Source organism: Neovison vison, chromosome 7 (genome assembly GCF_020171115.1).
Source record: "Neovison vison isolate M4711 chromosome 7, ASM_NN_V1, whole genome shotgun sequence".
Classification (NCBI taxonomy): domain Eukaryota; kingdom Metazoa; phylum Chordata; class Mammalia; order Carnivora; family Mustelidae; genus Neogale; species Neogale vison.
Window position 1 is genome coordinate 124,515,181 of NC_058097.1, and position 25,441 is coordinate 124,540,621.

Sequence of the window (25,441 nt, forward strand, 5' to 3'; positions counted from 1 at the left end):
GCTCTTCAAGTTCTTTTGTAGTTCCATACAAATTTTAGAATTATCTGTTCTAGTTCTATGGCAAATGCTATTGGTATTAGCAAATACGAATTGTACTGAATCTGTAGATTGCTTTGGATAGCATGGACATTTCAATGGTACTAATTCTTCCAATCCAAGTTCATAGTATATGTTTCCATTTGTGTCCTCTTCAATTTCTTTCATTAATGTCTTATAGTTTTTATAGTACAGGTCTTTCACCTCCTTGATTAAGTTTGTTTCTAGATATTTTATTCTTTTTGGTACAATTGTAAATGGTATTATTTTCTTATTTCTCCTTCTGATACATTGTTATTTGTATATAGAAACACAACAGATTTCTATATATTAATTTTGTATCCTGAAACTACTCAATTTTCAGAAAAGCCAATTATTTAGTGGGAACGGCAATGAAACTTCAAAATTACTTTGTGCCATTTGGTATCTGGAGTTTAAATGTTTTGTAGGCAGTGGAATCAGTGACTTTTCTAACAAACAATTCATGAAATAAGATCCAGGTTTCTAAATGCAGCACATGGAGCCTTTCCTTACCTAATAAGTAGTCTCTCTTTTTCTAAGTCCTTCTTTCATCAGTCCTTTGGGAAGCTACACTGTAGTCAGAGGCTCTCACCTGTCTTTGCATGTATTTTACTTTTGTCTATATCATTCTCCCTTTAATCTTCATGAACTCTTACTTGTCTTCCATATGAAGTGTGACTTTCTTGTGAAATTTTCCCATCTCTTCAGTCACTGTAAGGAAAGAGATTTTGTAGGAATATAGTTATCATAGTTTTTCATATCTGGAAAGGTTGAAAGCCCTTGAGTGAGCTTGGATTGTAGTGTGTCCTCATTTTACTTACTTCAGCATTTCTACTCTTATAATGGAAGATGGAGCAAATTGACCAAAGCAGAAGTGATTGAATACACAACCATCAAGAAATGGGATTATTCAAAGGGGAGACTTCTCTCCCTCTGTAGACAGAGAAACTGGTGTTCATTTGGAAGAGAGACTTTGGTTCTAGTTAACAACACAGATGCTCAGTGAGAAATAGAATAAAATAAGAGAGCTTTATAGAAGACTCAGAACTGGGAAGAAAGAGGAAGATAGCAATCCAGAGACATAGACTAATTTAGCATCAAAAAAGGGTGGGCAACAAGACCATGTTGGTGCAAAGCTGTTATAATTGACTTCATTTTCTTTATATTTCTTCAGCTTAAGGGAAGAATTGCTTCTGTTATAGGACAGAACTCAATTCAGAGGTAAAGAGCCCTAACCTCAGAGAGTATAGTAAGAAATAGGCAGAAATGTGAGTAGGTAGTTATCATTGTCCAGGTATAATATCCTCAATTTTGTTGTGTTTCCAAGGTTTCTTATTGATATCATGTGCCTCAGTTCCCCCAGAATTTTATGGATTTTTCTCCTTTTGCATAATTTACTTCAATCAGTGTACTACTTTCTATGGCCAGTGACTATAAAAGTCATCATCCAAACTAGAATACCTCTGAGGATGAAATGGAGCACTATCAATAACTAAACTAGGATGATGTTCCTGGGTGGCTCAGTCAGTTAAGTGTCTGCCTTTAGTTTCAAATCATGATCCCAGGGTCCTAAAATTGAGTTCTGCATCAGGCTCCCTGTTCAACAGGGAGCCTTCTTCTCCCTCTGCCCCTCACCCTGCTTGTGCTTTCTCACTCTTTCTATCAAATAAATAAATAAATAAAAACTTTAAAAAAATAACTAAACTGAAACTGTCTCAGACTAACTAAGCTGTAGGGAAAGTCCCCCATTTTTCCCACTTAAAAGATGCAAATGTGTTCTGGTCAAAATTAATACATAAACTTCTGGAGATATAGATAAAATAGTCAAATGTTTACTTATATATTGCATTAATTTAGTTAAACACAAGAATTTAAGTCACATGCAAAAATCTACTGAATTAGAAGTATTGTATGTCTAGTCTAACATTTCATCAATAATTTTATTCAAACTAATTTCACAAAACTTTGCCAGCAGGATCTTTGGTTCTCAGTACAGCCATCTGTAAGTCAGCTAATCATTTGCCAGAATTCATCATCATTTTATCTAAAATATTTGATATGTAGTACTTTTTGAATCAATGGGTAGTACTGTAACTGGAAATATATCCTAAGCCAAATATAGTTATCTACATAATATAACTATTTTAATATTTGTCCCAGAAGAGTTTTTTTAATGATTCCCCATAACAAATTGCTGTATTAATTATAAAATATATTAAGCCTGACAAATTAATTAAAATAAGTACCTATGTACCTATCACTCAGTTTTTAATATCAGATCATTTTTTATATTTTCTTCATTTCTGTTGTAAGAAATAAGATATTAACAAATATTTTGAAGCTTTTGGTATGTTCTTCCCTAAACTCAGACTAATTCCTCAACAAATTTCTTTGCCTCTTTTAAAAAAATATCAGGTGTTCTCTACAAACTTCCAAACTACCACTCTTTGAAGTTATTTCAGTTTAATTTGTCTTTGGCAGCATATTGTCATTCAAAATAATTTAGAGTTTCATAATGTTACATTGCTCATAGGACTAATATATAATGCAGTATCTTTGTTTCTGAGGGATAATTCTCAGATTTTTTTTAAAAAAAAGGAAAATCCTTCCTGTATTTCAGGCATATATGAAAGAGTGATTGAATTCTAGTATTATATGTGGTCACATCACACATTTAGAAATACAAAATGGATTACTTATTTGATAAACAGATTTTCACAGAGGTTTATTTGTTGGATGAAACTGGCAATGATCTGCCTGAGAGAACTGGTAGCAAAAGTCTATAGAGTCAATAATCCAATTCTTACAAATCATGAAGGTACTCTTTTTAAATTAGATTCTAATTACTAATTCTGTATTAAATTTCTGGAGTAAGGGGAAACGTACTTGTGGTCTACCGAGAATGCGAGAACATCCTTTGGATGATAATCAAGGTTGCTCCTGGTTGGATTCTTCCTTAATTAGAAGAGTTTCACTTAAGTAATAATTCACTACTGGAAATGGAAATGCAAGCTTTACCTTCCTCTCTCCCTTCCTTCCTTCCTTCTTTCCTTCCTTGTTTATCATTCCTTCTTGAGATTTCTCATTTCTGATATAGACATTTAAATAACAAAAGATGAAACAAAGAGAGAACATTGAAACATTTTTAAAGACTTAATAAAGTATATGGTAGAAGTCAAAAATATTAAAGTTTTGGGATGTCATGACATAGTTATTACAGGTTGTTCTTGCCAGCTTCAGCAACTATGTTCTGTTATGCCTGAGTTTTCGTCTCTGAGAGACCACCAAGGAGCCAAGCACCAATGCAATAACACGAGGGTTTGACAAGCTTAAGCTTGGGCCCAAGTATACCCGGCGCAACAGAGTAGGGACTTGGACCCCGAACCAGATTACAGTCAGAGTTTTTAAAGGCAGAGTAGGGTGGACTCGGCAGTGGGTGAGGACAAAGGGGATGATGTTAGTCTCTAAGGAATTTTGGAAGCAACCTCTCCAGGACCTTGAGGGGCTAGCTATTGTTGGGACAAAGGTTATTTATTACTAGTAATAAAAAATCTTCTCATGAGACCCTTTATATGTATATCAGTGGATCATATGCTTGGGAATGGTTGCTGATACTATCTTGAAGGTTTAGAGATAAAGTTTAATACTTCTCCTATCAAATGTCCTTGTTAGTGAGATTTGGGTTTAGAAGAAATTTAACTTTATTTTCATTTCCTTCTGCCTCAGACTCCTTCAGTTTTATGGTGGGGAGGGCGACATTAGGGCTTGGGAACTGAGTTATTTGCCTCTGGAAATTGGGCCATCGTTAAATCTCTAGGACATTTGTAAACCAAGGGAGACTCCTGTCTTGCAGGATTGTGATCTCTGCAAGTTAACTATTTGTTTTTCTTAGGGCAGCCAGTGGTGGCTGAGGAATGTGACACATATTTACTGAGGGGAGGAGAGCAGGTGGAGAAGGGATGCAAGGTGCCAGCTTTTGCTTTGCCAAGATGTCAGGGCTTATGTCAGAGCTACACTCGAGGTGGGTACAGCCTTGTTTTTCTTGGCCCTTACATGTTCTGATTATAAGAATTGTGTTTGAGTTATTGAGTCTCTTAGTTTCATATAATTCTTATTTTTAATTAATCACTTCCTCGCCTTCACCAGGTCACAGTGAACTCTTGCATTTTGTTCATTGCTGTACAGCACCGAGTAGGAAAGATAGTTACACACTGAAGGATGGTAATATATCTTCTAATTTAGAAATTCTGCTTCTAACTTCTTTCCTTTGGAAAACATGTTTGTGTAATGATTCACAAAAATTTTAAAATGAATAGATCTCTGTATTTTGCATTTGTGGTAAAAATGCTAACTTATTATAAAGGTAATTAGTTCTTATAAAATAAATAGCTTTCTGTGTAAAAAATGATTAAATGCATAGTTAATGTTAGCTGATTTTTTCAGGCTGGAATTTTTTACAGGTTTATTTATTTATTTAGTTAGTTAGTTAGAGAGCCTTTTCTTCAGGTTTTAAAAGGTTATTCTAGAAAGCTAGTTTATCCCCTACCTCCTCCTACCCTTAGATTTACCCCCCTGTCTCTTGGCAAAGAGAGTAATTTTCTGGGCTACAAACTATGGGTTGTGTAGTAAAGGTGTGCTCTTTTTTTCTTCTCCTACACTTGAAGACAATAAGCCTCATTTTTTTTTTTTTTTCTGAAGAATACCAAAATTCCTGAGCAGTACCTTTTGTGGAGGTATAGAAACTTAGTCTATGCCTTTGATTACTATAAAAACTGAAACCATCTGCTCTCTCTTTGGTGCAGGAATTGCTTTGGGTGACAGCTGCCACCTACGCCTTTAGACCTCTCATGGTCTTCCTCTTATGAGCATTTCCTTTTCTACTCAAACCCTGGTCTTTGAATCAGCAACCACCATCCCAAGACAGTACCTCACACTCTTTCCTCAGTTCACTGAGTTGAAACCTCTAGCCAATTAATGTCTTCTGTTTACTCCTGATTGTTCACCTTAAATGCCATTTCACACATGGTAGATAAGGATATTCCTTAGAGCATTCATTCTCATTTCTTTGGTTTTGTTTGTTTGGCTAGGGTTGTTTTTTTGTGGTGTTTGTTTGTTTTTTGTTTTGGGGGACTGCTTTTATGGATGCCAGCTAGAACTTTTCAATAGTATCTGATACTGTCTCCTATTTCCACATTCAGTAAAAAGTCAGGATTGAGGAATACAAAGGTTCTTCCCCATTTGTAGTCTGACTTTAGTTGGATGATTTAAAACAATTCTAGTAGAGCTTTTTTCCCTAATTACTTAATTTAAATTCATATGCCTAATTTAATTTCATATTTCCTATTATCTAGCATTTGTATATTTTTTCAGCAAAAACACAGATATATTGTTTTCATTTGTGAAGTAGAGGTGGAACCTGAAAAAGGAAAAGCAAGATAAGTCAGTGCTAAAAGGGGTTGTTAGAGATAGTCTCAATGTACTGATTCCAGCAACATCATCTTTTTGCTAACCCAAAGTAAAAACATATATCTAGACATGATTTCTTATAGATACTATTAGGATGATTGCCTATAAATCCACAAAAACTACAGCAAGGCTTATTATGGTCCTCATAATATCAAAGTATTTGATTTGCACCATTCCCTGTCTGCTGATCTTTACCACCTATTTTCTCATCCAATTCCCAAAAAGCTTTCTGGCTGTCATAAAACTTACATTTTAATATCCAGTATAATACTCTTCCCTTGCCTCCATGCAGTAAAGCCCAGCATTATCACATGAACACCCGGTGTCATCCACTCAATATAGTATTTTTTTGCCCCAAATAAAAGCAAATAACAGAGAGGCCGTGACAAAGTAAACAACATTCAGTTCAGAACATGATCCAGAATTAGTGATCATTATTACTTTATTCACTCTGAAAGATCTACCTATACGTTTATCTATTGTTTTCCCCCCAACTCAGTCTTTCATTCAGTTAATAAACTGAATTTTATTTTATTTTTGAAATAAAATTTTTATAAGTTCTTTCTGTGGGAAATTGTTAATGCTAAACTTATTTGCTTCCATTTAAAATATCATTATTTAATCTTCATTTTTGGATGATGATTTTGGTAATTTAAAAATTTTAGGTTGACTTTTTTTCCTCTACATCTTAAAGATGTTCATCTATTATCTTCTGGCATATATCATTTTTCTACAAATTCTTCAATTGATTTAACAGCTTCTTTGAGGCAATATTTTCTCTATATTTATATAAAACATTTTTATACTTGGTTCTCCAAGTTCACTCAATTATAAACTAGTTTCATTTGTTCTACTTGTAAATCATGATTTCTAAATCTGATAATTTATGTCTTTCATAAACACCAGGAGTATTCTTCCCAGTATTCTTCAAATATTACCTCCTTCCACATTGCCTTTTTCTAACTCTGGAATACTTACTAGACATATATTGGTTAGTGCATTCTGTTTTTTCATCCATTCTGTCTTCTACATATTTTATCTTATTTAATATTTTCCATATTGTTATACACCTATGCTATATTCTGTGTCATTTAGTCAGTTATGTCTTCAAGTTTACTATCTTTGCATTTTAGCACTTTTTTTTAGACATTATACTTGTTTTTTTATAAATCTGTATTATTTTTACTAGTGTTTCCCTTTTTTGTGTTTCTATTCTTTTTTTCATATAACTTCAATAATTTTAAATACAGCTGTTGTAAATATTTGTAGTCAGTAATTCCAAAGTCCCATAACTCCAGATCTAATTATGCCACTGTATCACAATGGTTTAAAAAAATGCCACTATTCTTTATAGAATTTCCTCATGATTGTAGTATAAATGCTCCTTTATAGCAAATTTCAGGCTACTAGTGTTTTAAAAACCAACTGTAAATATTCCTGAATACTTAGTAAGTATTCATAGGCTGTTGTGAGCCAATTCCAGCACCCTGTTTATTATCTCTGCTACTTCTCATTCATGGTGCTTTTTGTAATTTTGGATTATAAACTCATGTTTGGCACAGCTAAATATTTTTTTTTTCAATACTATGTGGCCTTAATTAAGGGAGGTTTCTCTCCAGAGAATTTTTATTTATTCTTCCAAGCACCTTAAGGATTTAATCAATGAAGGAACACTTTTCATATTTACTTTTTGTTTCCAGGATTCCCATACCATGCAGAAAGAATAATTTCAAACTGCCAATCTGGGTGAAGGAGGCCTTTGATTAAGAATTCAAAGGAGAGGTTTTTTGTTGTTGTTGTTGGTTTGTTTGTTTGTTTTTTAAGAATTCAGGGGGGAGGTTTTTTTTTTTTTTCCATACTGAGCTAGGAGATGAAACAGACATGCTTTCTTCTCATGTCCCTTTGTCAGTGGATAGAGATAGTCTTCATATTGGACTCCTTGATACTTTGCTGACTTTTTGAGAAGTTTATCTATGCATTTAAAAGTATCTATGCATTAAAAGAACTTTATCTCCACATAGTTATACTTCATTCATCATATTAGGTGTTCTGGAGAAGATTAATAAGCTACCTAATTTTCTACATTGCCAATAAGAGAAATTTACATACAATTTTATGCTAATTTCAATCCAATATATTAAACCTGCTTTAAAGTTTTAAATATTATCAGTAGGTTAGAAAGAAATTTTTAAAACACTTCTGTAGGAGATAGTATAGCATTGTAATAAGAGTAAGAATGTAGAGTCAGAACAAATAGGGTTTGATCTAAATTTTGCCGCTAAGCCCAGCAATTACACTACTAGTTATTTATTCAAAAGATATAAAGGTAGTGATTCAAAGGGGCACAGGAACCCCAATGTTTATGTCCACATTTTCCAAAGCATGGTAAAAGTCCAAATGTTGTCCATCAACAGATGAATGAATAAAGATGTGTATATGTCTATTAAGGAATATTACTCAGCCAGCAAAAAGAATGAAATCTTGCCATTTGCAACAATGTGACTGGAACTAGAGATTATTATGCTATGCAAAATAAATCAGTCAGAGAAAGACAAATATCATATGATTTCACTCATATGTAGAATTTAAGAAACAAAACAGATGAACATAGGGGAAGGGAAGAAAAAATAAAATAAGACAAAAAGAGAAAAGCAAGCCATAAGAAACTCAACTAAGGGGAATGACTTGAGGATTGCTGGAGGGGAGGTAGGTGGAAGGATGGGGTAACTGGGTGATGGGGATCAAGCAGAGCACTTTATGTAATGAGCACTGGGAGTTATGTACAACTGATGAATCACTAAATTCTACCTCTGAAAATAATAATACACTGTATGTTAACTAACTTGAATTTAAACTTAAAAAATAATACATAAATTTCCCCACTAATAGCTGTAGGACCTCAGGAACACACTGAAACTTTTACACATCTTTATTTTCTTTTCCATTAAGACCATATAATGAAAGTTATGAGGGCAAATGAAATGATAGCTCTAAAGAATATCCTTTAGATATCCAGGCACACAGGTGCCTGGCCTATAAAAAAGTTTAGCAAATTGTGGCTTCAAATACCTTTTATGTCTTAGAGTCATTAATGCAGATATTATCATTGGCAAAATATTCAACTTTAATGCAAATTATATTCTTATATCTTCTAAAAGTATTTTAATTAATTTTTGTAGGAACCATTGAAAAATCAAAACGGGTATCTTGGAATTGACATTAATTTACAGACTCATAAATAGTAGAGGTACTTAATGTAATGGTTACTGAATATTATTATTATATATGTTTATGTTCCCAAACCATATGTTTCCCCTGGAAACATAATCTGAAGGGAAATGTATATATTTTACATGGCAGGAAAATTTGGTAAATGACTGAAAATGTTTCAGTTGATTTTTTTTTAAACTTTGTAGAATAATGTCCTACTTATTTCGATTTTTGGAAGTACTTTGGTAACTATTTGAGATAAACCCCATGACTACAGGAGTATGATGAACTTACAAAAGATATTCACCAGTTTGTGGTATGGGCCCCTGAGCTCTCAAATCTATATACATTGCCTTTGGTTTTTTTAGGCATCTAATGTAAATGAAGACAAAATGAGATTCTAATGACTTTCCTTTGTTGATGACCTGGGTCTTTTGTCTGTGTTTCTTAATCATTGAATTTCAGTAATTTCATCAATACTTAGCTCTTTCTTAATCCTTCTTATTTTTCTGAAACAGAATATACATTTTTGTATTTGAAACTTCAAGTCTTCTTATATATTAGCAAAGTATTCTTTATTACCTTCAGAAATTTTTTGTTTTATGTTTTCTTTCCCTTTTTCATGGTGCCCAATAATAATCAGTATCTTAGCTCTCTGGTTTCAGTCTTCCACACCAACCACCCTTTCTCTACTGACTTTAATTTTTAGTTCTTATACCTCATTTTGTGATTTTTCTTAAAAATCTCAACATCATGTCTCTGGTTACTTTTTTTAACACTGGTAGTTCTCCTTTTTAATTCTTCTAATAAAACTTTTTCATCTGTAATGGCTTTATTTCTTTAATTTTTTTTCTTTTTCAGCTCCCATTTCAGATTACTGTGTTTTGTAATTTCTTGCATCTTTAGTTTGATGTTATATTTCTCTCCTTTGAATTCTTGAAGTTTAGATGTCACTTTATTTTTGAAATATAGGGAAAGTTTTGCCTAGGTCTATTTCCTATCATAATTCTTCCTCCAACTTGTATTCATCTGATTTTTAATTTTTATATTCTCCTTTTATCATTTCTAAAATTTTGCTTAAATTCTCTATGATATGTCTGCTACTTACTATACATTTAAGTCTATATAATTCTATCCTGGCTTGCTATTTGACTTAATAATTGTTAACCATTTCCCTTTGGCTTTCTTTTTACTTTGATTATCCCCTTATAATTTCAGCTAGAAGACTCAAAATCTTAGCTATTTTGTTTGGTATGGAAGACAGGGAAACAGTACTTGGAGTCATAAATGTAACTATGGTAGAATAACATCAACAGCAAAAGTTTGAAAGCATATGCAAACCCCAAACATTTTATGAAATTCCTATACCCTCTGCCCTAGATTGTCTCTTTTGCTGGAGGGAAATTCCCTTTAGCTTTCTTCTCATTCTTCAGAGAACAGAAGTTATATGTCAGGAGACCTAATTATTATAGACACTTTTGTGGCAAAGATGTTTTTATTGCTGTGCAATTATTGATTTATTCAAAAAATTTTTTATTGTTACTATGTACAAGATACTGTGATATCATCAAAGAGTTTATGTTTTAGTTGAGGACAGAAACAATTTAAAAAAATAGGATAAGATATTGTAGCCTGCCAGAACATGATAAATGCTAAGAAAAAATAAAACAGAGATGCAGGATAGAAGGTGTTAGGGATTAGTGTACATTTGTCTCTGCTCAGTTGAATATGAACAGTAACTCCAAAAATAATTCCCAGTTTTCCATTACTTTTCTCTATTCTACCTCTTATCTGAGTTGCCTCTATTTAAACTTAGAAGGCCAAATTGTGGTGGGGCGGGAGTAGTGTGACCATATGGTCCTCATTTGGGTGTCCTTTACCATTCTACTATGAAAATGGATGCTGAGGAGTTATGTTCTCTGCTTTCCCTGTAACCTTCATATGTCCCAATTAAAATTCTTCTCACCCACCACTTTTAACATACATTAAGATACTAGACATATTTGGCATATGTTCCTGGGTTCTGTATCCTATCTTATTTGTCCCTATGTCCATTCATACAAATATTTATATAATTCCACCATGTTGGATTGTAATAGTAATACTATAAATTGTAATAAACAGATTGGCATATATTGAAATCACACAGTTGCTCTTCCAACAAAATTTTCTTGGCTACTCTAACAATCATTTATTCTTCTCAACGAACAGTAAAACCATCAATCCCAGTTCCAAAAATATTGGATTCTGATTGAAACAGCATAATATTTATGTATTAATTTGAGCAGGAGTGATAGTTTAAGGTTCTCAATCCAGAAATATTTCTCTTCATTAATTCACATATTTATTTTGTGTCCTATGACAGAGTTTTATACTTTTTAAAAATTTTGCTTCTTTTTTAAAGATTTTATTTATATTTGAGAGAAAGAGAGAGAGTATGAATGGGGAAGAAGCAGATTCCCCAGTGAACAGGGAGCCCAACATGGGGCTTCATCCCAGGACCCTGGGATCATGACCTGAGCAAAAAAGAAGATGCTTAACCAACTGAGTCAGCCAGTTGCCCCCAGAATTTTATAGTTTTAATACAGGTCCTATGTTTTTCTTAAGTTTCTTCTTATTTTATAACTTTCACCTCTGTTGTGATAGAATATTACTTTCTATTTTTGAAATGGTAATTATTAGATCTGATATAGTGTGATTTTTATTTCCTAAATTTAGTTATTATATCTTAATATTTAACTGAAGTATAATTAACATAAATTATATTGATTTCAGGCATGCAACATATTGATTCACAATTCTATACATTAATCAATGCTCATAACAATAAGTGTAGTTACCATCTGTCACCATACATTATTCTAATATTATTGACAATAATCACTATGCTCTACTTTTCATCTCCGTGACTTTTTTTATTTTATAACTAGAAGTTTTTACCTCTTAATGACCTTTATCTATTTCACACCTCCCCTCACCCACCCTCTCTCTGGCAACCACCAGTTCTCTATATTTAAGAGCCTGTTTTGAATCTTAAAATTTGTATGGAACCAGAAGAGACCCCAAATTGCTAAGGAAATTTTGAAAAAGAAAAACAAAACTGGGGACATCACATTGCCTGATTTCAAGCTTTACTACAAAGCTATGATCACCAAGACTGTATGGTACTGGCAGAAAAACAAACACATAGACCAGTGGAACAGAATAGAGAGCCCAGATATGAACTCTGTGTTCAAATAATCTTTGATAAAGCAGGAAAAAATATCCAGTGGAAAAAAGACAGTCTCTTCAATAAATGGTGCTTGGAAAATTAGACAGCTATGTACAGAAGAATGAAACTTGACCACTCTCTTACACCATAAACAAAGATAAACTCTTACATCATACACGAAGATACTGCCTCAACCTGAGGCAGGAATCTATCAAAATCCTAGAGGTCACTACTGGGTATTTACCCCAAAGATACAGATGTAGTGAAAAGAAGGACCATCTGCCCCAATGTTTATAGCAGCAATGGCCACGGTCACCAAACTGTGGAAAGAACCAAAATGCCCTTCAACGGACGAATGGATAAGGAAGATGTGGTCCATATACACTATGGAGTATTAGGCCTCCATCAGAAAGGATGAATACCCAACTTTTGTAGCAACATGGATGGGACTGGAAGAGATGATGCTGAGTGAAAGAAGTCAAGCAGAGAGAGTCAATTATCATATGGTTTCACTTATTTGTGGAGCATAACAAATAGCATGGAGGACATGGGGAGATAGAGAGGAGAAGGGAGTTGGGGGAAATTGGAAGGGGAGGTGAACCATGAGAGACTAGGGACTCTGAAAAACAATCTGAGGGGTTTGAAGTGGCGGGGGGTGGGAGGTTGGGGGAACCAGGTGGTGGGTATTATAGAGGGCATGGATTGCATGGAGCACTGGGTGTGGTGCAAAAAAAAAAATGAATACTGTTATGCTGAAAAAAAATTAATTAATTAAAAAAAATCCTAGAGAACATAGGCAGTAACCTTTTCGACATCAGCCACAGCAACTTCTGTCAAGACATGTATCCAAAGGCAAAGGAAGCAAATGTGAAAATGAACTTTTGGGACTTTATCAAGACCAAAAGCTTCTGCACAGCACAAGAAATAGTTAACAAATCTGAGGTGTTTGAAGTGGCGGGGGGGTGGGAGGTTGGGGTACCAGGTGGTGGGTATTATAGAGGGCACAGCTTACATGGAGCACTGGGTGTGGTGAAAAAAAAATGAATACTGTTTTTCTGAAAATAAATAAATTGGAAAAAAAAAAAGAAATAGTCAACAAAACGAAGAGGCAACCCACAGAATGGGAGAAGATATTTGCAAATGATACTACAGACAAAGGGCTAAGATCTATAAAGAATTCCTTAAACTCAACACTCAAAAAACAGATAATCATGTCAAAAAGGGGCAGAAGACATGAACAGACACTTCTCCAAAGAAGACATACAGATGGCTAAGAGACACATGAAAAATTGTTCATCATCATTAGCTATCAGGGAGATTCAAATCAAAACCATATTGAGATATCACCGTACATCAGTTAGAAGGGCCAAACTTAATAAGACAGGAAACAACATGTGTTGGAGAGTATGTGGAGAAAGGGGAATCCTCTTACACTGTTGGTGGGAAAGCAAGTTGGTGCAGCCACTTTGGAAAACAGTGTGGAGATTCCTTAAGAAATTAAAAAAAGAGCTTCCCCATGACCCTGCAATTGCACTACTGGGTATTTACCTCAAAGATACAGATGTGGTGAAATGAAGGGCCATATATACCCCAATGTTCATAGCAGCAGTGACCACAATCACCAAACTGTAGAAAGAGCCAAGTTGCCCTTTTACAGACAAATGGGTAAAGAAGATATGGTCCATATATACAGTGGCATAGTACACTTCCATCAGAAAGGATGAATACCCAACTTTTGAATTAACATGGATAGGACTGGAAGAGATTATGCTGAGTGAAATCAGTCAAGCAGAGAGAGTCAATTATCATATTGTTTCACTTACTTGTGGAGCATAAGGAATAACAAGAGGACATTAGGAGAAGGAAAGAAAAAATGAATTGCGGGAAATCAGAGGGGAGATGAAGCATGAGAGACTGTGGACTCTGAGAAACAAACAGGGTTTTGGAGGGGACTGGGATGGGGTTTAGGTAAGTCTGGTGGTACTGAGGAGAGCAAGTATTGCATAGAGCACTGGGTGTGGTGCATAAACAATGAATCGTGGAACTTGGAAAAAATAAAACAAACAAAGAAAAGGAATCTCTTTTTAGATTCCTATATAAGCAAGGGGTGCCTGGGTGGCTCAGTCAGTTAAGCATCTGCCTTCAGCTCAGATCATGATATCCAGGTCCTGGGATCAAGCCCTGCAACCCCCACTGGGTTCCTTGCTCAGCAGGATCTGCCCCTCCCTCTGCTCCTGTACTCTGTGCTCTCTCTTTCTCTATCCCCCTCTCAAATAAATAAATAAAATATTTTTTAGGGAAAAAAAAGCCTCCCATATAAATGAAATCATATTGTATTTGTCTTTCTCTGTCTGATTTATTTTACTTGGCATAATACCCTAAAGGTATTATGTTGTTGTTGCAAATGGCAAGATCTCAGGCTATTTTATGGCTAAGTCAATTCCTATGTGTCTATGTTTATGTGTATCACATCATCTTTACCTATTCATTTATCAATAGACACACGTTGTTTCCATATTTTGGCTATGCTGCAATAAACATAGGGATTCATATATATTTTAAAATTAGTGTTTTTGTTTTCTTTGAGTAAAAACCCAGCAGTTGAATCATATGATACTTCTATTTTTACTGATTGAAGGAACCCCTGTGTTGTTTTCCACAGTGGTTGCACTAGTTTACCTTCCCAAGAGTGAAGGAAGGTTCCCATTTCTCCACATTCTTGCCATGACTTGTTATTTTTCTGTCCTTTTGTTTTGAGCTATTCTGACTGGTGTGAAGTGATAACTCCATTGTGATTTTGTGTTTTCCTGATGATTGGTGATGTTGATCATCTTTTAATATGTCTATTGGCCATTGGCATGTTTTCCTTTGGAAAAAATGTTTGTTTGTTTGTTTGTTTGTTTGTTTTTTGGTGTTGAGTTTGTAAGTTATTTATTTATTTATTTATTTATAACATATAATGTATTATTAGTTCCAGGGGTACAGGTCTGTGAATCATCAGGTTTACACACTTCACAGCACTTACCATGCACATACCTTCCCAAATGTCCATAGCCCAACCACACTCTACCTACCCCCCTCCACCTGCCAACCCTCAGTTTGTTTTGTGAGATTAAGAATCTTTTATGGTTTGTCTCCCTCCCAATTCCATCTTGTTTCATTTATTCTTTTCCTACCCCCCAAATCCCCCACATTGCATCTCAACTTCCTCATATCAGGGAGATCATATGATAATTGTCTTTCTCTGATTGACTTATTTCGCTAAGCATAATACACTTTAGTTCCATCCACGTCATCGCAAATGGCAAGATTTCATTTCTTTTGATAGTTACATAGTATCCCATTGTATATATACCACCTCTTCTTTATCCATTCATCTGTTGATGAACATCTAGATTCTTTACATAGTTTGGCTATTGTGGACATTGCTGCTATAAACATTCAGGTGCACATGCCCATTTGGATCACTACATTTATATCTTTAGGGTAAATACCCAGTAGTGCAATTGCTGGATCATAGTGTAGCTCTATTTTCAACTTTTTGAGGATCCTCCATGCTGTTTTCTAGAGTGACTGCACCAGCTTGCTTTCCCACCAACAGTGTAGGAGGGTTCCCCTTTCTCCACACCCTTACCAGCATCTGTCATTTCCTGACTTGTTAATTTTAGCCATTCTGACTGGTGTGAGGTTGTATCTCATTGTAGTTTTGATTTGTATTTCCCTGATGCCGAGTGATGTGGAGCATTTTTTCATGTGTCTGTTGGCCATTTGTATGTCTTCTTTACAGAAATGTCCGTTCATGTCCTCTGCCCATTTCTTGATTGGATTATTTGTTCTTTGGGTGTTGAGTTTTATAAGTTCTTTTAGATTTTGGATACTAGCCCTTTGCATTGTTGTTTGATATGTCATTTGCAAATATCTTCTCCTGTTCTGTCAGTTGTCTTTTGGTTTTGTTAACTGTTTGCTTTGCTGTGCAAAAGCTTTTGATCTTGATAAAGTCCCAGTAGTTCATTTTTGCCCTTGCTTCCCTTGCCTTTGGTGGTGTTTCTAGGAAGAAGTTGCTGCAGCTGAGGTTAAAGAGGTTGCTGCCTATGTTCTCCTCAAGGATTTCGATGGATTTCTTTCTTGGGTTGAGGTTCCTCATCCATTTGGAGTCTATTTTTGTGTGTAGTGTAATGAAATTGTCCAGTTTCATTTTTCTGTATATGGATGTCCGATTTTCCCATTTGTTTGTCCAATTTCCCCATTTGTTGAAGAGACTGTCTTTTTTCCATTGGACATTCTTTTCTCATTTGTTAGAGATTAATTGACCATAGAGTTTTGTGTTTATTTTGGGGCTCTCTATTTGTTCCATTGATCTATGTGTCTGTTTTTGTGCCAGTACCATACTGTCTTGATGATGACAGCTTTGTAATAGAGTTTGAAGTCTGGAATTGTGATGCCACCAACTTTGGTTTTCTATTTCAATATTCCTCTAGCTATTCGGGGTCTTCTCATATAATCCATATAAATTCTCATATAATCCAAATAAATTTTAGGATTATTGGTTCCATTTCTTTGAAAAAATGGATGATATTTTGATAGGAATTGCATTAAACATGTATATTGTTTTAGGTAGCATAGACATTTTCACAGTATTTGTTCTTCCGATCCATGAGCATGGAACATTTTTCCATTTCTTTGTGTCTTCCTCAATTTGTTTCATGAGTACTTTATAGTTTTCTGGATACAGATTCTTTGCTTCTTTGGCTAGGTTTATTCCTAGGTATCTTATGGTTTGGGGTTCAATTGTAAATGGGATTGACTCCTTAATTTCTCTTTCTTCTGTCTTGTTGCTGGTGTATAGAAATACAACTGATTTCTGTGCATTGGTTTTGTGTCCTGACACTTTACTGAATTCCTATACAAGTTCTAGCAGATTGGAGTGGAGTCTTCTGGCTTTCCACATAAAGTATCATATCATCTGAAAAGAGTGAGAGTTTGACTTCTTCTTTGTAGATTCAGATGCCTTTAATTTCTTTTTGTTGTCTAATTGCTGAGGCTAGGACTTCTAGTACTATGTTGAATAGCAGTGGTGATAATGGACATCCCTGCCATGTTCCTGACCTTCGGGGAGAAGCTCTAAGTTTTACCCCATTGAGAATGATATTCACTGTGGGTATTTCATAAATGGCTTTGAAGATATTGAGGTATGTATACTCTATCCCTACACTATGAAGAGTTTTGATCAGGAAAGGATGCTGTACTTTGTCAAATGCTTTTTCAGCATCTATTGAGACTGTCATATGGTTCTTGCTCTCTTTCTTTTATTAAAGTATTGTATCACATTGGTTGATTTGTAGATGTTGAATCAACCTTACAGCCCAGGAATAAATCCCACTTGGTCATGGTGAGTAATCCTTGTAATGTACCATTGGATGTTATTTGTTAGTATTTTGGTGAGAATTTTTGCATCCATGTTCATGAAGGATATTGGTCTGTAATTCTCCTTTTTGATGGGGTCTTTGTCTGAATGGGGGATCCAGGTAATCCTGGATTTTGATGCTTGCTCCCTTTGCCATATTATTACTGCAATTGGCTCCAATATACCCTCTGCCACCCTCTCTTCTTCTAATGGAATCCCCAATTATTCAAATATTGTTTCATTTTTGGCATCACTTACCTCTTTAACTCTCCCCTCATGGTCCAGTAGTTGTTTGTCTCTCTTTTGCTCAGCTTCTTTATTCTCCATCATATGGTCTTCTATATCACTAATTTTCTCTTCTGCCTCATTTATCCTAGCAGTAAGAGCCTCCATTTTTTATTGCTCCTCATTAATACCTTTTTTTATTTGAACTTTGTTATATTTTATTTCTTTTATTTATCCATAAGGGCATTCTCAATATCTCCCATGCTTTTTTTGAGCCCAGCTAGCACCTTGATAATCGTCATTCTGAACTCTTGTTTGTCATATTACTAATGTCCATATTGATTAGTTCCCTTCCCATTGGTACTGCCTCTTGTTCTTTTTCTTGTGGTGAGTTTTTCTGCCTGTCATTTTATCTAGATAACAATAGATGAATGAGAGAACAAAATACTAAAAGGGTGGCAAAGACCACAGAAAAATATATGCTAGTAAAATCAGAAGAGACCTGAAATGAGGGAGAAGAAAGGGAAAAAATATTTTAAAAATGGAAAAATTATATATATATACATATATATGTGTGTATATATATATATTACATTACACTGGTGAATAGAAGAGAGCCACCCACTAGATTCTGGGTGTATTCTGGTTTCTTTGGAGAAACTACCTGCCAAAATTTTATAGGAAAAAAAAATATATAGATATCTATCTACACACACACACACACACACACACACTCAATAAGAGTAAACATGGGGAAGGGATGGAATATGACTATAAAGATGAAAATTTAAAAAGATTCAAAAAAGGAATTGATAAGAAGTTTTGTGGAAAGCAAAGGAAAAAAAAAGGAGGAAAGAATGTGATCAGGCTGGAGACTAGAATAAATCCATGTGCTAGATTTAAGGTATATTTTGATTTATTAGAAGAAATTGTAACCCAAAACTTTAAAGAAACAAACCTATATGTATACAAAAAATAAGATCAAGTAAATGAAGGTACAAAATATAACTATAACAATGAAAATTTTAAAGGATTTTTTAAAAAGGCATTGATAAGGGGCGCCTGGGTGGCTCAGTGGGTTAAAGCCTCTGCCTTCGGCTCAGGTCATGATCCCAGGGTCCTGGGATCGAGCCCCACATCGGGCTCTCTGCTCAGCAGGGAGCCTGCTTTCCCCTCTCTCTCTGCCTGCCTCTCTGCCTACTTGTGATCTCTGTCTGTCAAATAAATAAATAAAATCTTTAAAAAAAAAAAAAGGCATTGATAAGCTAAAATAGCTTAAAATACATTAAAATAGGAAAGAGGATAAGTTAAAAAATAGAATAAGAAATAAATAACATTAAAAAAATTTAAGTTTGAAAGACTGAAAGGATCATGGAAAGAAAACCATGAATTCTCTGTGTTGCTTTCCCCTAGCTCTGGAGTTTCACAGTTCTCATTGATTAGAGAACTTAGTCTTGACTGGATGTTCTTGCTGATCTTCTGAGGATGGGGCCTCTTGCAGTGATTCTCAAATGTCTTTGCCTGAGGTGGAATTGCACTGCCACTTAGCCAGGCTCTGTAATCTGCTTGGCTTCACTCTTGGTAGCTTTTGTTCCCTGAATGCTTTCCCTTTTCCTTTTTTTCCCGGAATGCTTTTTTTGTCAACCTTCAAATCTCTGACCCAAAGGACCCTAGAGCTTGGGGCTCCACTCCTAAGTGTGCCATCTGAGAAAAGCAGTCAATCCCTCCCATCTCCCTGGTCTCCAGTGCACTCTGAGCTCACCCAGCCTGTGACTGAGCATTTCTATCTCTAGCATATGGCCCCATTTGTAGTCTCAGAGCCCCACAAATTCCTGCAGAGTATTCCCATGCAGCTCTTCCTGAAGGAGGAAGTAGGGGATCTTTCTGGATCTGCCACTTATGGGGTCCCTGCTTGAAAGGCAGTCGTTGGACTGTGCCTCGGATCACAGTTTAAGATAATCCCGAGCTGAGAGTACACTCCTCAGCCTGTTTCTGAGGCTGGCTTTCCTGCTCCAATACCTGGGAGCTCTGCCACACTCAGACACCCCCAGTCTTTCTCTGAGCCCGCAGGTCCTGAGACCACATGGGTCCTGAGACCACACTGTCCCCATGAGGACTCTACCCCCTCCCCCTTAGCCTGTGAAGCAACATCTCTCTGTGGAGCAGACTTCTAAAAGTTCCGATTTTGTGCTCCACCGCTCTCTTCATTTGCTGGGAGCTGGCCCCTCCCTACCATAGTCTCTCCCCCCATGGCTTTAGATTCACTTCTCCATAAGTCCTACCTTCTGGAAAGTGGTTGATTTTCTGTTCCTAGAATTGCTGCTCTTCTCATCTATCTCCTGTTGAATTTGTAAGTGTTCAGAATGGTTTGATAACTATCTATCTGAACTCCTGGGACCTGATGATATTTCAGTCTCCTATTCCTCCGCCATCTTGCTTCCTCCTCCTGTAATTTTGTCTTGTTCCTTCGTTTGGGAGAGATTTTTCTGTCTCTTCGTTTTGCCTAACTCCCTGTATTTTTTTGTATATATTTGGTAGGTCAAGTATGTTTCCTGATATTGAAAGTAGTGACCTTATGAAGAAGATGTCCTGTGATACCCTGTAGCACAATCTTCCCTGGTCAACAGAACCAGGTGCTCCAGGGCTGTCCCTGTGTGTGCTGTGTGTACCTACTATTGTGACTGGTCTTAAATTCTTCTAGCTGGGCCAACTGCAATGAACCAGTTTGCCTGCTGGGTGCACTGGACAGGGTTTGGTCCCAACACTTTTGAGGGTCTTGTCTGAGGTCACTGTGGGCTCACTGCTGGGTGGTACCAGCAGTCAATCAAATGTCTGCAATTAGTCACTCTGCCATAATTTCAGGTGCATGAAGGTTAAGTCTTACTACCTGCAAGGGCAGCTAAGAGACTGGCTGCCAGAACTGTGAACATGCTAATATATGAAGTTCTTTCCCCTCAACCCCCAACCCCTTCCCAGGGCCAGAGATACTTTGGAGGGATATCTGCTGAGGGGGGTGGGATTAAATGGGGTAGGTCCACAGGAGAATGTTATTGCTGAGCATACAATTTTAGCAAGGTAAATAGAGTGTTTATACTAGTTCCCATAAGAATGGGCTTTAAACCCACTGATTTTTAAAGCTCTTGAAGTTAAACCGTACTAGTACTGAAAGCCCAATGTTATATGGACTCATCTTCCCAGTGCAGGTGCCCAGTGCTGGGAGTGTGTAATGTGGGGTCTGATCCTCTTTCTTTTCGTACTTGTGATGTCCCTCCCTTTTGTGGTCAGTCCCACCAAAGGTTCAGTTCCCAGCTGAACTGGGAACTTTACACTTTTCAATATGCCCTCCTCTCCATGAATAACTGTGGAAGGCCTATTCTGCCAGTCTTCAGGTCATTTTCAGAGTTAGTTGAATAGATGTAGCTATTATCACAGTACGTCTATGGGATAAAGAGAGTTTGAGATCCTCATACCCCATCATCTTATGCTACTCCGGGTTAGCTCTCAACACATTCCTAAAAGGCTAAAACCCAAAAGAAGATTCAATATTTGGGGCACCTGGGTGGCTCAGTGGGTTAAGCCGCTGCCTTCGGCTCAGGTCATGATCTCAGGGTTCTGGGATCGAGTCCCGCGTCGGGCTCTCTGCTCAGCGGGGAACCTGCTTCCTCCTCTCTCTCTTTCTCTGCCTGCCTCTCTGCCTACTTGTGATCTCTCTGTCAAATAAAGAAAGAGAGAAAGAAAGAAGATGCAATATTTACTGAAAACTGTGTTTTAAGTAATGTAGTCTATTGCATTAGGTTTTGAGAGGCAGTCCTATCAAAATATTTTCCAGCTCTGAGCTTAGTCTCTACTGAAAGCCATTTGTCTTCTCATATATATTGTTGCAAAGCTCCATGCTCCTCCATTAGATACTGGTGTAAATATTCACACCACACAAACCCAGGGAATGCTGGTATAATTAATTCTTTAATCCAAGTCTGAGACCTAACATTTTACTTATTCCATTTCATTTTATTAGATTGATGCTAAAACCTACAATGCTATATTCTAAGACTTAAGAAAAATAACAATCTGCTGAAAGATTTGGTTGATATGTATTTACATGATCTTTTCTTTCTTTTTTTTTTTTTTTATAGGTCGAAAGTTTAAAAAGTTCAATAAAGTCAGAGTTATGAGAGCACTGGATGCTGTTGCTCTCCCACAGTCTGTGGGCATTCCAAATGAAAGCCAAGCCCTAAGCCAAAGAATCTCTTTTTCACCAACTCAAGATATACAGTTGATCCCTCCATTGATTAACCTGCTAATGAGCATTGAACCAGAGGTGATCTATGCAGGACATGACAACACCAAACCTGATACCTCCAGTTCTTTGCTGACAAGTCTTAACCAACTAGGCGAGCGGCAACTTCTCTCAGTAGTCAAGTGGTCTAAATCATTGCCAGGTAATAATAATTTGTATATAGTAGCATAGAATGAAAATTTTCTATTTCTTATACAAGTTCATTGTTAAAATCTGTACAATAAATTAAGCATTGTGTAAACAGCATGTTATATAATGCATTTCAGCAGTTCAAAATACTTACCTAGGATCTTTAATAATGTGTTTCTTATCTAGGACCCTACTGTGTGCTATGGAAATACAGAAGTCATAGATGATACTTTGAGTCTTGATGATCCCAAAATTACATGCATGAAACAGTTAAGGAACAGCATAAGTTTATGTGTTCAAGCACAAGTGTAATAGTAGTTCAGAGAAAAAGAAATTCTCCATCTACTTAAAAATGTTGAGTTCATTTTAAGTGCTACTTTAACCAACCTCAAATTGTTAAATAAAAACTGAATGTATCTATTCACATAACATATCAAAAATAGTATTCAGAGTACAGTGGGATATTTAAAGTTAGTTAAGAAGTATAATTTATAAACATATATAAATAAATTGGACATAGGGAAATAAACTTCCTTCTAGTCACTATTTTCTCTATACTCGACAAAGTGGAAAAGAGTAAGAATCTGGCTTGTACCATCATGAAAGGATTTAAGTCACTTTATTTATAAACTAGTTTTGCTTCCTCAGCACAACTCCATACAATGATGACGTTTTTACTTGGCTAAATTTGAGTCTACAGAGCCAGGAGAATACATGGGTATCCATTTTCATAGAGGCATTAATCCCATAATTAAAAATACAGCATTTTTAAAAATTATATTCTCTTTACACCAAAAATATGCTTACATTTTTTAAAATCAGTTGATTTTTCCAGTATCTAATCAAGAATTAAACATATGCCATTTTAGTCTCCAGGTAAATTCAATAGTCTTTTTAAAAGAATTTTTTTCTCAATTTGACTTAATATATTTCTGTTATCATTTTACCTCAAAGGTTTGAAATTCAACAAATGACTTGTTATTCAAAAATCAAGGTTATTTGAAACAGAAAGAAAAATAGATTCCTGTTGAATCTTCTAAAAAATATGTGTTGAGAAAAAATTAATAAAATTCACTATTCTAATGGAGATCAGGTAATTTCATAGAAAAATCCAAATACCCAGGTTTTTATTAGCTTCATTGTTGCTGAAAGCCTTGGGCAGGTAATTTTTTTTCCATTAGAAAATTTCTGAGATTTTAAAACTTATTATAAAGTTGTTATCACCTTTATTTTATTTACTTACTTACTTACTTAGTTTCTTATTTATATATTATGTTGTGTTTGTTGCCATGCAGTACTTCATTGTTTTTGATGTATTATCACCTTTAATAGATCTTTATTAAATTGAGATATTACAATAAGGATGAACTTTGTTTAAAAATAGGAGTATTTATGTGTTTAACTTTTCTCAGTTTTTATATTATTTAGAAAAGATGGTTTCTTTGATTTTTATTGTTATAGTTTATATTTTTAACATTTTGGAGCTTCTTTACTGTTTAAAAAATTCTACTATCAGTTGGCAAAGTTGGAAAATACCCAATTATAGCTTAAAAGATAATTTATTCACTTTGGGTAAAAGCTAAGTGAACACTTTAAGTTGAAAGATTTACCTATGAAGATTTTTTATCTTCACATTCTCAAAAAGAGTGAGAGGAAATTTTTATACTGAATTTAGCAGCAACTCTTTTAGTGTTGCAAAAATGTTATCTGTGTTTAAGGAATAAAGAATGATGACATCCACCAGTATTATAGGTACCATTTCCATTAACTGTAATGTAACAATAAGGGAAGCTTATAGTTCAGTTTGATAATTTAGATTAGCAAATAATTGTGTGACCCATGATCTTTTAAAAATACTGCATGAATGATGAAAATGGTCAATGAACCAGAGTGACTATACTGAACTCTTTGAAAGGACTCATGCACGTAAAGTCAAACCTTTCAGTCGACTTTAAACCAGAATACAGTTTTTACTCACTTGATTCACTCAGTAAGTGGCTATTGCATATCTTCTATGTGCATGACCTAAACAGTAGTGTTAAAAAGCCAGAAATGTAGGCTCATGGTGTGAACACACTTTGGTACAACATATCCTAGCTTTTGATCTTCAGCTTTGCACATGAGACAAATTTATTTTATCCATTCATTCACATGTTACTTGGTCTGTAAAAGATAAACTTTCATTATATGAGGCTTATTAATTAATCAGGATGTCAGTTTACTTACTTGTAGTAAAAAAAAAAAAAGATGCTGCTAGTAAAACATGTTGATGGGTCAATATAATAAGAAAGTGTATTTTGGAAGTCAGATTAAGATCAGATACAAAATAATAATCATTACAAAGGTGATGGTATGCCTGAGGGCTCCAAGGCATGTATCTGCAGGTCTCTGAAAGGATGCTTGTTGCCTGATCAAGGGCCTCCTCTTTCTTTCTTTGTTTATGCTCTTCTAGTATCTTGGACCCACTATGGTAATTGCAGCTTATCTGACATCTCTCTCATGATATTTTAGAGATATTGCTGCTCCAATATAATGGAGACTTGCAGGATGCTTTAGCCTCACATTTTAGCTTTAGCCAGCACATTTAAAATATTGTCTTAAGATACACTGCGTCTGACATATTTTATCTATTATGTGAATGATTTTACATTGGCTTTTAGCTATAAGTTCAGTGAGTAATATTTTCTTATTTGGAGCTTGAAGTGACACAGTATTTGCAAAATTTTTAAAAAATGAACAAGACAAAGATTAGGAGAATGGAGGAGGAGTATCTTAAGCTCACCTCATCCTAGGGGCACACCAAAGTAACAACTACATCTGTGTAACTCACTCTGAAAATGATGTGAAGGCTGGAAGAACATAGCTTCCTTAGTTAATCACAGAGAGGAGGCCACACTGGAAAGGAGAAAAGGGGCAGAGATATGGTTGGGAGCCAAAACCACAGCAAGACTAACCACAAAAGGGAGAGACATCACAAGCATGGAGAAACTACAAGATCAGACCCACCAGGCACCTCAGCATGAGGGACGTGCACTAAGAAGATGAGTAACATCTAGTCTGCCTTAATTTGGCAAGCTTTGAAAATCAGCTGTGCCTAACTCTGGGTACATTAAGAATTAGTGGGCTTAGCTCTGAGTGGGTCAAAAGGCCATAGGAAACTGAACTTCTCTCCTTGAAGAGCTTGCACAATAAATAACCCAACCAACCCAACACAGCCTTTAATAGCAGTTTGAATTGTGCCTGGGGTATATGTGAAGAGTAATTTACTAATCTTTGAGCATGGGCTAGGGGGACATTTCTACAGGAGATTTCTTCAGCAACAAAATAGCTGGCAGATACCATCTCTCCTCCCTCCCTCTAGCCTAATTTACTTGGTACTGTGGATATCAGCAGGAACACCATCTATCTTGTTAGCACCATGTACCCTAAATCATGTTCCACT

The 25,441-nt window shown here is 35.6% G+C and overlaps 1 protein-coding gene across 3 annotated transcripts in view; it reads left to right on the forward strand.

The window, feature by feature from the left end:
* PGR (progesterone receptor) overlaps positions 1 to 25,441 on the forward strand; it is a 103,103-nt gene that overhangs the window by 49,871 nt on the left and 27,791 nt on the right. For 2 of the 3 annotated variants that reach the window (XM_044258252.1, XM_044258253.1), the window contains one exon: positions 21,707 to 22,012. In XM_044258252.1, the coding sequence (XP_044114187.1) occupies positions 21,707 to 22,012 (306 nt within the window). Of the gene's footprint in view, positions 1 to 3,949; positions 4,079 to 21,706; positions 22,013 to 25,441 lie in introns of all 3 variants that reach the window. The other variant, XM_044258251.1, reaches the window with a different exon arrangement.